This window comes from Acinonyx jubatus, chromosome F2, assembly GCF_027475565.1.
Source record: "Acinonyx jubatus isolate Ajub_Pintada_27869175 chromosome F2, VMU_Ajub_asm_v1.0, whole genome shotgun sequence".
In the NCBI taxonomy this organism is placed as follows: domain Eukaryota; kingdom Metazoa; phylum Chordata; class Mammalia; order Carnivora; family Felidae; genus Acinonyx; species Acinonyx jubatus.
The window spans coordinates 44,752,989-44,769,066 of NC_069394.1; the positions used below are offsets into that span (position 1 = coordinate 44,752,989).

General features: G+C 37.6%; 1 protein-coding gene across 2 annotated transcripts in view; it reads right to left on the minus strand.

Moving 5' to 3' along the window:
* Positions 1–836: 836 nt before the first annotated feature.
* NECAB1 (N-terminal EF-hand calcium binding protein 1) overlaps positions 837–16,078 on the minus strand; it is a 192,156-nt gene continuing 176,914 nt past the window's right edge. The window contains exons 11-14 of one of the 2 annotated variants that reach the window (XM_027064259.2): positions 7,609–7,686; positions 6,242–6,333; positions 2,949–3,016; positions 837–2,480 (exon numbers count right to left, since the gene is read on the minus strand). In XM_027064259.2, the coding sequence (XP_026920060.2) occupies positions 2,991–3,016; positions 6,242–6,333; positions 7,609–7,686 (196 nt within the window). In that variant the 3' untranslated portion in view covers positions 837–2,480; positions 2,949–2,990. Of the gene's footprint in view, positions 2,481–2,855; positions 3,017–6,241; positions 6,334–7,608; positions 7,687–16,078 lie in introns of those variants that run through there. The other variant, XM_015082867.3, reaches the window with a different exon arrangement.

Consider the following 16,078-nt stretch of genomic DNA (forward strand, 5'->3'; position numbering starts at 1 on the left):
ACTGATTTCATACCAGCATTTTGAAAGGCTCTTTACAATCTCTCCAGAGGCTTGGGATGATTCAGGATGTTCAATGCATAGTTCTCCATGACAGGAAACGGAATCTTTGAATAGGCAGTTCTTTGGTCTCTAGGTTTTCGATGGCATTGTTTAAGATTCATAATTACTAGCAGAGACTGACAATTTGGAAACCAGGAAACTGAAGGTGGAGAATAGCTGCTACTTGTTGTGTCTGATCAGACTACATGAACGGAAGTTGGGCAACTGCAAAATAAAACTGATATTTTTACCCCCAAAAGAGGAAAACTGTAGGCATTTGCAAATAATTGAGGTGCATTACGTTTCAGTTCTGTAATTTCTGATAACAAGAACACATGGATGAAGAATTTGGGGGTTTACACTTTTAGCTCCTAGAAATTTTATATAATAAATTACTATTGAAAAAAAGTTTCTTCCAGCATAGTGTCAAAAAAAAAATTGCTGATGTGGATAAAGGTAAGTGTCAACTTTCCCTACTTTTATTTTCTCAGATCCCCAGGTCTACCGGCAAGGCATTTGAGACCATCATTTGGCAGAAAGTTTCTCTCATACTGAATTCTGAACTCCTAAAATCAGTACCTTTTTCCTCACTGGTCTTTGGGCTTGTTACCTAGATTTAAGCTTTTAGTCCATGGGAGGCTCCCCATCTTGGTCTAGTTTTCATTACTTTGTTCCCCAGAAAGAGATTTTTTTTTTAATAGGAACAAAACCCCCCATAAATTTATGGGTTAATTAAAAATGATACATTAATACCTAGGGCCCAGATTTTTCTCTTATTTTCTGTCCTATTTTCCCTTTATATGTATATATATATACACACACACACACACACACACACACATATACTGTGTATCCACACACATTCTCACACACACAAACATTTATATATAGTTTGTGTAAAAGCTGGGGTCAGTATAACCATATTTTTTTGACTCTAGTTAAAAAAACTATGATAGAACCTATTCTAGTTTGGAATCTAAACAGCCATTCTGCTCAACACTGTTACTGAGGGCAGAAACCTTTCTGAAGTCCTACCACCATTGTACTTCGGAAACTGCCTCATACTTAGAAGACTTAGGTACTTTCTGATTCTAATACTATGTTTTTACTGGCTATAATTTGTATTGTTTTGAAACCATTTATAAACAACCTTTTCAAGAAGAGTTTGTATGTCAGACGCCACTGTATATAATCAGAGTGAGACTGCAAAGACTGTGCCCTTACCCGTTTGCTTTTGTACATGTGTATAGTTTGTTTGAATAATCATTGTACAACTCCATTCATGTTCTCTGCTTTGTATGTAAATTAAAAGAGTTGAGCCAGGTGTTGTTTCATAGTGTTTGTCATCTTTAGAAGTGACCAAAGACATACACACATATGTACACATGCACACACATTTGTGTGTGTGTGTATATATGTCAAAATTTACTGCCCTTGTCTAGTAGAAACTATGAAAAAAATAATTTAGAGTGAATGAGGACTGAGGGCATACAAAGGTAGTGACAGAAGTTAGTATTTCATAAATTAGTTGGAGAAAATATTTTAGGTCAAATTTTATATTTAAAAAATATAATTTTAGTTCGACCTTCTGGGTTTTCCAACAGTAAAAAAAAAAAAATAAATAAAAGTTTTTTTCCTTGAAGACCTATGGCTTCAAAGGAATTTGGATTAGAGAATAACATGGTAACAAACTCCCATATGTACTGGATTTTCACTAGCAGCATTTACCGGAATAGATTCTATTAAAAATATGTAATATATGAGCTTGTACAGCAGAGCATATTAGGGACACAGTTAACTGTTCTAGTGACATTAGAGCTGTTGTCATTCTAGTGCTGAGACTGGGAAATGTTTTCTGTCCAATACCTTCCCTAAAGTTTTGTGCTTAATGTATAGTTCTTCTTTGTTCACTGAGGTTAAAGTTTTGTTTTTTAAATATTTTGAACTCATTAAGTGCAAATGTCTATTTTTTAATAAGAATTTAGTCCTCTGGATCATGTGCCAAAAATTTGAACCTGATTTTCTCAAACTAAGACTGTCCTCTTTTCTTGATTTGTTGAACTTACATACAGGGAATTATGATGCTAATAAATGATATAACTATAGATCATTATAGAACTATACAAGTTCCGTTGCTAAATGGTACCCTAACTATCACCGAATTGTTCACTTGCAAAAAAACCAGTTTCTAACCTGACAGGTATATAGAGAGTGTAGATTATAGCCACGATTGTTGTATACTCCTGTATCAACTTTTTTTCTTTTTAGCTTAAACAACAGAAAGGCATTTTCTCACAGTTCTAGAGACTGGAAGTCCAAGACCACGGTGCTAGCAGGGTTGATTTCTTCTGAGGCCTCTCCTTGGTTTGCTGCTGGCACCTTCTTACTGTGTCCTCATGTGGCCTTTTCTCTGTGCACATGCATCCCTGCCGTTGCTCTCTCTGCACATAAGGACACCATTTTGGAGCATGTATTAGCGTTTTTCAGTGAAGTGAATACTCAAAAGATCGTGAGTTGGGAATACAGTGAGCATTACTGAAGAATATAAGCTTCATTCACAGAAAACCAGTTACTTAAAAATGACAAAACACTGATTTAACCCCTAGCTTATGACAAATCCACAGAAGCTATCCTATATACTCTAAAAGTTCCCACTTTAATTATTTTTATCACTTCTTTTTCACAAATTTGTTCCTTTATGTGTACACTTGTTTCACATATTAGGATTTTGCCACGAAAGGGTTTTAGGTTACAATGTAGCAAAACAGCAGACTTCAAAAATTTAGCTAAAATTCACATGAAAGATCTAGAAGACATTTTAGAAGAGTGCACGTCTTAAATATAGTAAAAGTATAGTGTAGATTAGTAACTGCAGAGAATTTTCTAATTCACATTTTAGATAAGAATACTTGTTTTTCACTCGGAACCATGAGGAAAATGTCTAGGAACATCTAGTTGTTCAGGATCCACCATGAAGCTGAAAAGAGAAAAACAAATTTTTAAACGATGGAAATAATTGCCAGGGTGTAATCATTCTTAAAAAGACTATTTTCTCCCATCTTTAGTCTGCGTTATTATCTTTCACGTCACTATTTCCTAAGCCAAGTTGATCTCTTTCTTTGCAATATTTGTACCAGATCTTTAGGCACTTGGTTATAGTCTAATTTTGTTGTTATGAATGAATGGAGCTTATCTTGGGCAATGAGGTCATAAATGTCCTGAAGATGAAATCATGTTGTTGGTGTTTTAATCTACCTAGCTAGTACTGGCAGCGGTTTGGGAGTATAAGACACTTTTACATAACAATTTCATAAAGATTGGGTATAAGCAAGTGGATGTGTTTTAAATATTGTTTTAGTACATCTATGTTGTAAGATTGAAAATGTCTTCCCTAGTGAATATAAATGTCCCAAAGACAAATCTATGGCAAAGTAAGACAGGCGGAATGCTGTGAGAAACAGACAAATGAAAAGGATTAAAACTTGTTTTCAAAGCTGTTGAAGTGACATGCTGGCTGACAACAGGATCTTATTTTCTTGTGTATCTTCTTTTCTCATAAATCACAGGCGTTTCTCCTTTGCCAAGGGATATTTTGCTCCAAAGACCGAATTCTCACACTTCGGTCTCGGTGTTTTATGATGGCTAGTGGGCCTAGTTAGCCATACTCTAGTATGACTCATTTTAATTATTTTTATATTCGAGAGTTCTTGGAATAGATTTTGGCTTGTATTTTACATAACTAGATACAGTCTGGTTTTGCTGCTTTATTTCTTAAGATGTATTTTAGGTAGACCACTTAGAAACCTAATAAAAAAGCAGTCTTCCAGAAATCATAATTTGTGAGTTAAATTAAAACTACAAACCTACTCCTCTCTGATACCTGTCTTTTCAGATTGTTTTGTAGGTCTAAATGTGTATAGCGAAAACACTTTTATTTTTAGCCTTCATATGACAGACAAAATTTATAAAAGTGGTTATTGAAAATAGTAGAAGTCATAGGGCCATTAGAACTATAAATAATATTTATAAACTAATTCTAGCTGTTTGTCCAGGGAGGTGTGTCTACTGTTGCAATTTACAAAACTTTCCTATCAAAAAGAATAGGATGCCCCAAACAGATGTTTAAAAAATCTTGTTTGAGGGAGATTTAAAAAATGTGTTAGAAATCAAGCCTTTCTTTTTATTCTTCCAAATTTCAGTAGTCACTGTTGAAATTAGATGTGATATTAAAATTAGTGGAAAATAGGGTAGCAAAAGAAGGCATTAAATTGTATTGAACTTGGGCTCTGAGAACAAGAACTGAACCAGTTTTATTTGAACCCAGCTCTTCTCATGTGGGAAATGCTCTCAGAAAGAGTGATAGAGAAATTTCAGCCGCATTCATGGCTTTCTTATTTGAGGATTAAATCCGAGATACGCAGCAAGGGAAATTCTACAAGTTTACCATCTCTAAGCCAGACAAACCTGTTCTTAAGATCCAGAGTGAGTGAATAGCTAAAGCTCACGCCAGATGGTAAGTCTGACTGGAAAGCACTGACCCCTGATCTCACCTACTTTTACTTCCAGAATTTACCTTTTCACTTTCTATTATTCCATCAAAATCTACCCTAATTTTTAAATTCCTACCACTGCACCAAAACTGTTCTCTTGAACAGTGACCTCTGGTCAAATGCAGTTTTCAGTCCCATTCTCTCAAGTCCCAGTTCACTGCGTAGGCCCCTGAGGAGCACTGTGCCTTGCATGTTACTTCTCTTTTGGTTTCCTTGCTACTCAGCTACTCTGATTCTCCTACCTCTCAGTGGTTCCCCTTAATTTCCTTAATAAAGGAGGCTTTTCTCGCAACCTTAAAAATGAAGACATTTTCCTAGGCTTCTGTCAGATATCTTGTTTTTACAATATACCCTTTCTCACCAAGCCTGGGCTTCAAATATCTTGCCACATTTAACTCCTGAAAACTGTATTGGCGAAGGAACTCTCTCGGTAGCTCCTGGTCAGGTGCTGCCTTTTTCCTGGCCTACGTTATTGCATACCTGACCAATCTCTCTCCTCCCGTGACATCCACCTTTCTCCGTCCTGCCAGTTCCTACTGATTAGAGCATTCACTATCCCTCTCAAAGACCTTTAATGACTTCATATTACTAAGTTCACTCCTCATTGTATTTTCAACCTCATTTCCTACACTTTCTTCTCTTTCCACATGTATCACATATGAGCCTTATGCCACAGTCTTACTTTTGCACCAATTAGCCAAGCAGATTTAACATTTTTTGGATTTGTTCATGGGTACAGTTTACCAAAGTATCATCCTCCATATTTATTTGTCCAACTGTCACCTTTTAAGGTCCAGCTCCAGAGTCCTCTCTTTTAAAAAACCTGTTGAAGCAATCCCTTCTCAAAATCCACATGCATATTATGACCATTAGTAACTACTATGTCATATCCTGAGCTTGGTTCTTTTCTGCAAGCTTTGGTCTTTCCTATTGCTATCCATGGGAAGGGACTCCATTTTTACTCTCTACTCTAGCTCTTAGCATAATGTTTATTCAAAGTTAGAACTCAGCACTAGTAAACAGGCTAAGAACCCCAGTGTCCCCAGTACTTAGCACATATAAGAACACTGAGTAAATATATTTAATTGGTGTTTGTTAGGGCAGATGAACAAATGAATTTTGGTTCTCAATTATCTTAAGCCTTGGCTAGGCCAGACTTCTTAGACAAATTCATTTCAGATTTCTCTTTCAATTCTGCTTTACCCCAATTACAAATATTTTAACAGCTATTATAAAAATATTTCTAGCATGATTCTAATCTGCAGCCTCTGGGTCACGTATTTCAAATTAATTCAATACACTAAAGTATAGTAAAGCATTTGAATAATTTTTTCAAAATGTCATGATTTGACTTGTACTTCAAGTTTGTTAAATTATTGAAGATGACCAGAAAATGACTAATATTAGGTTTAATATAGCCAGGAATACACATAAGATCAACTAAGGACTCATGACAATAGAATATATAGATCTCTTATTTCCTCCTCCCACTTTCAGATTTTCAGATATACAAAGAAATAATGAAGAGAGAACCACTAATAAACTGTGTGTGTGGGAGAAAGAGCACACTATCTTTTTTTTCCACACTATCTTTTAAAAAGCAAAAGACCATACAAAAACACATACAAGCACAGTGAAACCAGTATAATTACCAGGAACTAGCATAGTAGATGTGAGTTCTGGAGTTTCCAAGAAATCCACGTTACTTCTTTGGAATGTCTTGCTATAATTCGTCTGAAGGTGGCTGTATAAATATAGATTAAGGCTGTGAATTTTTATTAGAGTGCAAAACAGAGTTCAAATTCAATCAAAATGGCAAGGTTTTAGATGATTTGGATTGTCTGAATACAGACTTCTTTTTATCACTACCTACCCTAAGATAAAAAATAAAAGATGTGTACTTTAACAACTGTCGGCAGAAAAAATATTTTAAAGACTTCTAAAAACAGAATATCATTAGTTCCCTATAGAAGATAAAATAAAAGGAGAAAGACTTTAATTGCAGAAAGAAGTTTAAACAGAAGGAAGAATACATTGGCTGCCCCGATGATTAAAAAAATAGGATAGCTAAGAAGAAAGACTGTAGATTTTCTCTCCCTAGGAGAAAATAAATAAATAAATAAAAATCATCTTAAAGTGTAGGCCTGGAGTACAGAGTTGAATAAAGTTGCCCTTAAAGCTCCCTTTGGTGTTTAAGATTCTATTGGTGTCATTCTGTAGTATATTTTAAAAATGGTCTCAAAATAAAATTTTGCATGAAATAGGTATTTCCAGGTATTTGTTACTTTCATTACCATAGCTTAAACCCTAAATATGGACTTACTGGAGGGCTATATTCACTGCCATTTAAAACCAACTAGAGTTCTTTAATCTCAGAATAGCAAAAATTTTCTTTATCCAATTTGTAATTTTTTAATTAAAAAGGTAGATTTGTTTTTTTAACTTTGTTGAGGAATAATGGACAAATATGTACATTCAACATGTACAAAATGATTTGATACACATATACACTGTAGAATGGTTATCCAGAGAAGTCGATTTGTTTTTAATCTTTTCCAAACAATGTCTTTAATTTCCATCCCCTCCCCTGCTTTTTGCAGTGCTTAGAGACATTTAGAAAAGTTAAGCTATGATGATCTTAACCATTATATAGTTTTATTACAAAACACCACAGTAAAATGACTTTCTCATCCTTTCTGTGTCCTTTGTTCACCTGCCCCCCGACACTTTAGATAGCCATGACCCGTATCTAACTCTTACTTGATAAGCATCAGTAGAATGGTTATACTTAAAGTAGGACAATTACCAAAGGTATTTGTTTCAAGAGGAAAGTATTTGTTTCATTTATCCATGAAATAAATTCCTAAAAATTTGGGATTGAGGAAACTGAGCAAATGACACATTTTAAGGTAAGGTAAAGGGAATGGGGCTTTTCCTACAGGTCCTAAAAATATCATGTATATTTCTCCCTGCTAGCCAAAAAAAAAAAAAAAAAAAAAAAAGGCTGCTTATTACTTACCTATTCCACACACTACTGTTCTCCCAAAACTCATAAATCAGGTAGCGAGATTCATTGGAAAGCTTTTGTATGGAAATGCTGGAATGGAAAAGAAAAGGCGTAAGTAGCCACAGGAAATTAAAGACAAACAGCAAACTACTTTTTCTAATCGTCTCTGTATGTGGTATGAAACAATCTTATCTACTCATACAGGAAACACCCATGGTGCCTGCATGAAAAAGAGAGTTTTGTGAAAAATTATTTCAATATGTCTGTTTTGTTTGACATAATTTTTTAATTTTCTGCTTTGGCATCATGAAAACTGTCTCAGTATATTACAGACATCACAAATATAACTTGTGTAAAATTTCACTCCTTCAAAAGATTATCTGTTGTGTCAGGGTTCAGAAAAATGTTTTGTGCCACTGCCCCTGCCCTCAAAAGCGTAGCTTTTTGAATCTATCCTGTCACTCCCTATAGCTCTTTCCAAATTCCTGGTCTTACCCCATCCTTGGACTGACAGCTTTTGTTTGGGGTCCTGTTGTTAGCCATGTGAGTCCACACTGCTGCTATATAGCAAGGCTTCTGGCTCCCTAGTGCCCAGTGGTCGTCCTCCTCTCCTTCCCTCCCTCCTTCCCCCGCTCTCTCTCTTCCACATACACACCTCTCAGTTTTCTCTGTTCAACTTTGAGAGTCTACATCCTAGCCATTTAGCCATGATCGTAGTTTGTTGTTGTTTGCTTTCCCAATTTAGGCAAGAAAAATTTGTCCCTTGCAAGTTCTTTGACCAGTATGAGAGTGGCTAAAAGCCTATACAGTAGGTTTTGAAGGAGTTGGGTGGGGATGTGCTGAAAAGACATGTTGAGGTAAAGGCTGGATGTAATCCTGGGGCAATGAACAGCCACTGAAGGATTTAAAGCAGGGAAGTAGCATGGTTAGAGCTGGGTTTTATTTATTTTTTTAAGTTGTTTTTTTTTTTAATCTTTATTTTTGAGAGAGAAAGAGTGTGAGTAGGGGAGGAACAGAGAGAGGGGAAGGCACAGAATCCGAAGCAGGCTTCAAGGCTCTGAGCTGTCAGCACAGAGCTGGATGCAGGGCTCGAACCCACGAACCGGGAGACCGCGACCTGAGCCGAAGTGGGACACTTAACCGACTGAGCCACCCAGGCACCCCAGAGCTGGGTTTTAGAAGATCTTTCTGATGGTGGTATGAGGTATCCCATGGAGAACAGTCAATACAAAACAGGAAGAGAAGCTAGAAAGGTCATGATATTGCTTTCGTGATTCATGACAAAGATCCAAATTAAGGTAGAAAGGAGGGGGGGACAGATTCATACATTTAAGGGAGAGCAGGAGACAAATATAAAGATGCCTTTAAAAAATTAATTCCAGGGCCTTCCAGGGAAGATGGCGGAGTAGGAGGACCCTAAGTTCATCTCCTCCCATAGATGGAACTAGATGACACCCACACCAGTGTAAATAACTCAGAGAATGACCCACAGACTGGCAGAACAGAATCTCTACAGCTAAATGTAGAGAAGAGACCACATCTCACAGGGTAGGAATACTGTTGTTGAGAGCTAAATGGATCACTGGACCGTTGGCAGAAGGGAGGGACCCGTGGTGGTGCAGGGGGGAGAGAAACAGACCCTCACAATGGGAGACCTGCACAGGGAAGATGAATCCCCATAACATCTGTCTTTGAAAACCAGGAGGGCCAAATTTCATGGATTTTAAAAACCAGCAGGACTTAAAAGCTGGAACTTTAAAAAATCAGCAGGCTTGGCTCTGGGTGAGCCCGAAAGGCCACAGGAAACTGAATCCCCACCCTTAACACAACAAACAGCCCCACTGAGATACAGCACAGGAGCAGCAGTTTGAAAAATGGGGTATACTAGAGGAAGATCTCTTGACTATTCTCAGGGCACGTGCTGGAGGGGCAGGGATCACTGGCAGACTTCTGGAACAAAGGAGCAGGCGGGTGCCGTTTCACTCTCCTGCTCCCCAGGATAAACCCACAGCCACCGGTGGGAACCAGGGAGGCATGGATGATCCCTACCTAACTTGCTAATACTCCGCATCCTGCCCCCCTGAGGTCCCCCGGGCAGCCCTGCACTTCTGCAGATCCACCGTCTCCAGTCTCAGCTCTGGCAGGTGCAGGTCCCTTGCACAACAGACCGGCACAAACCTTGCTAACATCACACATCCTAACCCCTGTGCACTTGAGCGGATCTGCCCCGTCCAATATGCTCTTGGCTGGAGCCCACCCAAAGCACCACTCCAAAGTGACTCCAGCCCCTGGGAGAGGGGAAGATAACCACACATACACCAGGCCAACTACAGCCCCAGATGTGGAGTGGGGGCAGACAGCTGGTCTGATTACAGGCCACACCCAAGAACAAAAACTCCCCAGGGCAAAAACAGCAAAAGTGCTACTACGTCTCTCTCTGTCAGTGCGCGCTCTGACTCAAGCCCAAGGCAGCCTGAGACTGGCCCACCAACAGGACAGGGACCAAACACCGCTGATGACAGGCAAAGAGAGCCATTGCAGGTGACTGGACCGGAGGGAAAAGCGGCTCTGCTGAAACATTAGGGTGCATGCAACACACATAGCGGACACCCCTGAAGTGCCAGCTTCTGGTAAGTGGGACACTGCACTGCAGGGCACTACAGGACCTCGTCTTCACGGCCCACTATTTTCAAGAGCAGAAGACAGAGCTAACTTTCCCAACACGCAGACAGAGACAAAATGAGGGGATAGAGAAATATATCCCAAATGAAAGAATAGGGCAAAACGACAGCAAGAGATGTAACTGAAACAGGTAAGCAATATACCTGATAAAGAATGTAATGGGCATAAAGACACTGAGCGTGACAAGAGTAGAGGACCTCAGTGAGACCCTTAACAATGAGACAGAAACATACAAAAGAACTGATCGTAGATGAAGAACAGTAAATGAAGCTATACACTAGATGGAAGAAAGAGTAGATTAGAGGAAGCAGAAAAACATCAGTGACTTGGAGGACAGAGTAGTGGAAAGCAAGCTGAACAGGAGAAAGAAAAAAAAAAGAATACAAAAGGAATATAAATTTAGGGAACTCAGAGACACCGTCAAGTGTAATAGCGTTCCTATTACGGGGATCCCAGAAGGAGAAAACACAGAGAAGAAGGCAGAAAATTTATTTGAAGAAATCATAGCTGAAAACTTCCCAAATCTGAGGAAGGAGACAGTAAAAGCAGCAAGAAAAAAAAAATAGTTACATACAAGGGAAACCACATAAGGCTATGACCTGATTTTTTTCTGCAGAAACACTGCAGGCTAAAAGGATGTGGCATGATATATTCAAAGTATTGAAAGGAAAAAGTCTGCAGCCAAAGACACTCTATTCAGCAGGGCTATCATTCAGAAGAGAAGGAGAGAGAAAGAGTTTCCCAGACAAACAAAAGTTAAAGGAATTCATCGCCACTTAACCAGCCTCGCAAGAAATGTTAAAGGGAACTCTGAGTGGAATGGAAATATCATGAGTTGGAGTAAGAAGTACATTGAGAAGCACAAGAGAGTAAAGTTAAGTGCATATGTAAAAATTGGTCAAGGGGCTCACAATATGTAAATGTAAAGTATGTAAAGCATGACACCATATACCTATAATGTGGGGGGAGAGGAGTAAAGAATGAGTTCAAACTTTAGCCCCCATCAACTTAACATAGACTGCTATATGCATAAGATGTTACATACAAACAGAATGGTAACCACAAATCAAAACCTATATATGCAAAAAAATTAGAAAGGAATCCAAGAATATCTCTAAAGAAAGCCAACTGATTGTGAGAAAAGAGCAAGAGAAGAATGAAACAGAGAAGGACAAAAACAACCATAAAAGAAGTAAAAAAATGGCAGTAAGTGCATATCTATTGATTGAGTGAAAATGGACTAAATGATCCAATCAAAAGACACAGGGTGGTGGAATGGATAAAAAAGCAAGACCCATCTGTATGTTGCCTATAAGAGACTCATTTCAGACCTAAAGACACATGCAGATTGGAAGTGAAGGGATGGAAGAACACTTATCAAGCAAATGGACATGAAAAGAAAACCAAGGTAGCAAGACTTACATCAGCCAAGAGACTTTAAAACAAATATTATAACAAGAGAAAAAGAAGGACATGAGATAACCATAAAAGGAATAATCCAACAAGAAGGTAAAACAACTGTAAATATTTATGCACCCAACATGGGAGTACCCACATACATAAAGCAGCTATTAACAAACATAAAGTAATCAAGAGTAATATAATAAAAGTAAGGGACATTAACATCCCACTTACATCAATGGACAGATCATCCAAACAAAATCATAAAGAAACAGTGACTTTGAAAGACACATTGGACCAGATGGTTCTAACAGATATATTCAGAACATTCCATCCTAAAATGAATACACATTCTTTTCAAGGGCACACGGAACATTCTCCAGAACAGATCGCATGTTAGGCCACAAAAACAAGCCTCAAGGAATTAAAAAAGACGGACAACATATCATGCATCTTTTCTTACCACAATGCTATGAAAATAGAAATAAACATCAAGAAAAAAACTCTGGAAATAGCATATAGGGAGGTTAAATAACATGCTACTAAACAATGAATGGGTCAATCATGAAGTCAAAGAGGAAATTAAAAAATACATGGAGATAAATGAAAATAAAAGCTCATTGTTCCAAAATCTTTCAGAAGCTGCAAAAGCAGTTTAAGAGGGAAGTTTTATAGCAGTACAGGTCTACCCCAAGAAGCAAGAAAAATCTCATAATAGAGCTAGAAAAAGAAGAATACACAAAACCCCGAATCACTAGAGGAAGTAAATAATAAAGATTAAAGTAGAAATAAAGAAAATAGAAACTAAAAAAAGCAATAGAACATACCAATGAAACCAGGAGCTGCTTCTTTGAAAAGATCAACAAAATTAATAAACCTTTAGCCAGAACATATCAGAGAGAGAGAGAGAGAGAGGGAGAGAAACTTAATAAAATCAGAAATTGAAGAGGAGAAATAACAACCAACATGAAATACAAAGAATTATTAAGATGATATTATGAACAATGATATGCCAACAAAGTAGACAATCTAGGAAAAATGAATAAATTCCTAGAAACCTGTAACTTCCCAAAACTGAAGCAGAAAGAAACAGAAAATTTGAATAGACCAACTGCTAGCAGTGAAATTGAATAGGCCATCAAAAAACCCCACAAACAAAAGTCCAGGACCAGACGGCTTCACAGGTGAGTTCTACCAGACATTTAAAGAAAAGCTAATACCTCCTCTCCTCAAACTATTCCAAAAAATACAAGAGGAAGGAAAGCTTCCAGATTCATTCTGTGAGGCCAGCATTACCCTGACACCAAAACCAGATGAAAATACTACAAAAAAGAGAGCTACAGGCCACTATCTCTGATGAACACAGATACAAACCCTCGACAAAATATTAGCAAAGTGAATTCAACAATACATTTAAAATATCCCAATCCATGAGCATCCATGAGAACCAATACTGTGAAGATGGCTATAGTACCCAGAGCAATCTACAGATTTAAAGCAATTCCTGTCAAAATACCAACAGCATTTTCCACAGAACTAGAACAAATCATCCTAAAATTTATAGGGAACCACAGAAGACTCTGAATAGCCCAAGCAGTCCTGGAAAAGCAACGCAAAGCTGGAGGTATCACAATCCAAGATTTCAAGCTTTGGTATTAAGCTGCTGGGATCAAAAACAGTATACTACTGGCACAAAAACACGGAGATCAATGGAACAGCATACCCCACCCAGAAATAAACCCACCGTGATTATATGCTCAATTAATCTTTGACAAAAGAGGCAAAAATATGCAGTGGGAAAAAGACAGTCTCTTTGACAAAGGGTGTTGGGAAAAGTGAACAGCTACATGCAAAAGAATCAAACTGGACCACTTTCTTAAACCATACACAAAAATAAACTCAAAATGGATCAAGGACTTAAATGTGAGACCTGAAGCCATAAAGATCCTAGAAGAGGACACAGGCAGTAACTTGTCTGACATTGGCTGTAGCAACATTTTTCTAGATATGTCTCGTAAGGCAAGGGAAACAAAAGCAAATGTTAGGACTACACCAAAATAAAAAGCTTCTGCACAGTCAACAATCAACAAAAAGACAACTTACTGAATGGGAGACGATATTTGCAAATGACGTATCTGATGAAGGGTTAGTATCCAAAATATATAAAACACTTGTACAACTCAACACAAAACCCAACACATAATCCAATTAAAAAATGAGAAGACATGAACAGACATTTCTCTAAAGAAGACATCCAGATGGCCAAGAGACACATGAAAAGATGGTCAACATCACTAATCATCAGGGAAATGCAAGTCAAAAGCACAATTAGGTTATCACCTCACACCTGGGAGAATGGCTAAAATCAAAAACACAAGAAGCAAGTGTTTGTGAGGATGTGGAGAAAATAAAGAACCGTCATGCACTGTTGGTGGGAATGCAAATTGGTGCAGCCACTGTGGAAAACAGTGTGGAGGTTCTGCAAGAAATTAAAAACAGAATTACCATGTGATCCAGTAATTCCACTACTGGGTATTTACCCAAAGAACAAAAAAACACTAATTCAAAATGATATGTGCGCCCCTATGTTTACAGCGGCATTATTTACAATAGCCAAAATATAGAAGCAGCCCAAGTGTCCACTGATAGATGAATGGATGAAGATGCAGTGTGTATATATGTGCGTGTTTGTGTGTATACACATCGCACCTTTATCCACACACATAACAGGATATGTTACCCAGCTATAAAGAAGAATGGAATCTTGCCATCTGCAACAACATGGATGGATCTGGTGAGTATAATGCTAAGCAAAATAAGTCAATCAGAGGAAGACAAATACTATGATTTTGCACATATGTAGAATTTAAGAAACAAAAGAAATGAAGGAAAAAAGAGACAAACCAAGAAACAAAGTCTTAACTACAGAGAACGAAATGATGGTTACCAGAGGGGAGGTGGGTGGGGAGATGGGTGAAACAGGTGAAGGAGTTTAAGAGCACACTTATCATGATCAATGCTGAGTAATGTATAGAATTGTTGCATCACTATACTGTACATCTGAAACTAATGTAACACTGTGCTTTCACTATTCTGGAATTTAAAAGTAAAGTAAAATAAAAAACTCTGTAAGTCCAGCTTGTTCAGTCTAATGTTTTAGATTATATTCAGATGAGAAATCAAAATGAAAGTATAGACCAACAGCAAGGATATTTATTTTTATTTTTTATTATTTTTTAAATATAATTTATTGTCAAGTTGGCTAACATACAGTGTATCCAGTGTGTTCTTGGTTTTGGGGGTAGATTCCTGTGATTCAACGCTTACATACAACACCCAGTGCTCATTCCAACAAATGTCTCCTCAATGCCCATCACCCATTTTCCCCTCTTCCCCGCCACTCCCCCCCATTAATCCTCAGTTTGTTCTCTGTATTTAAGAGTCTCTTATGGTTTGCCTCCCTCCCTGTTTGTAAATATTTTTTCCCCTTCCGTTACCCCATTACTCCTGTTAAGTTTCTCAGGTTCCACATATGAGTGAAAACATATGATATCTGTCTTCCTCTGACTTATTTCACTCAGCATAATACCACCTAGTTCCATCCACGTTGTTGCAAATGGCAGGATTTCATTCTTTCTCATTGCCAAGTAGTATTTCATTGTATATATAAACCCTATCTTCATTATCCACTCATCAGTTGATGGACATTTAGGCTCTTGCATAATTTGGTTCTTGTTGAAAGCACTGCTATAAACATTGGGGTACATGTGCCCCTATGAATCAGCACTTCTGTATCCGCTGGATAAATTCTTTAAAGTGCTATTGCTGGCTCATAGGGTAGTTCTATTTTGAATTTTTTGAGGAACCTCCACACTGTCTTAAGGATATTGATTTAAAAGATAACAGAGAATGTATCAGTGTAAAAGTCAAACTAAATGTAGTTTAGGATTTACCTAAGTATGACCAGCAGGTGGTGGTAACTGTACACAGAAATTGTAATATCTTCCTTTAGCTCTTTGCTGGTAAATAGTTTAATGTTTTTCGCAAAGCTGTTGCTCTGGATTGCCGAACTAAGGTATGATGAGCAAACATTGTTAGCTCAATTTCAAATATTCCAGGGAAAAGGTTTATAACAGAATCAAAGGAATTGGATGGAAAGTGAAATCAAAGATTTTCTAATCCTAGAGTTCTTGAATAAGCTCTTGGTGGGGTGTAGGGGGCTGTTCCTGGAAATCCCAGAAATGAGCTGCAAATTGATGTGCATGTCTATTTCTTTTCTGGGAAGAAAATCCATAGCTTCCATAAGAGTTTCAAAGGGTCTCTAATCTCCGAACTTAATTTGACCATGTAATGGACAAATTTCAACCCATGAGGTTTGTTTTCTTTTTTTTCTTTTTTA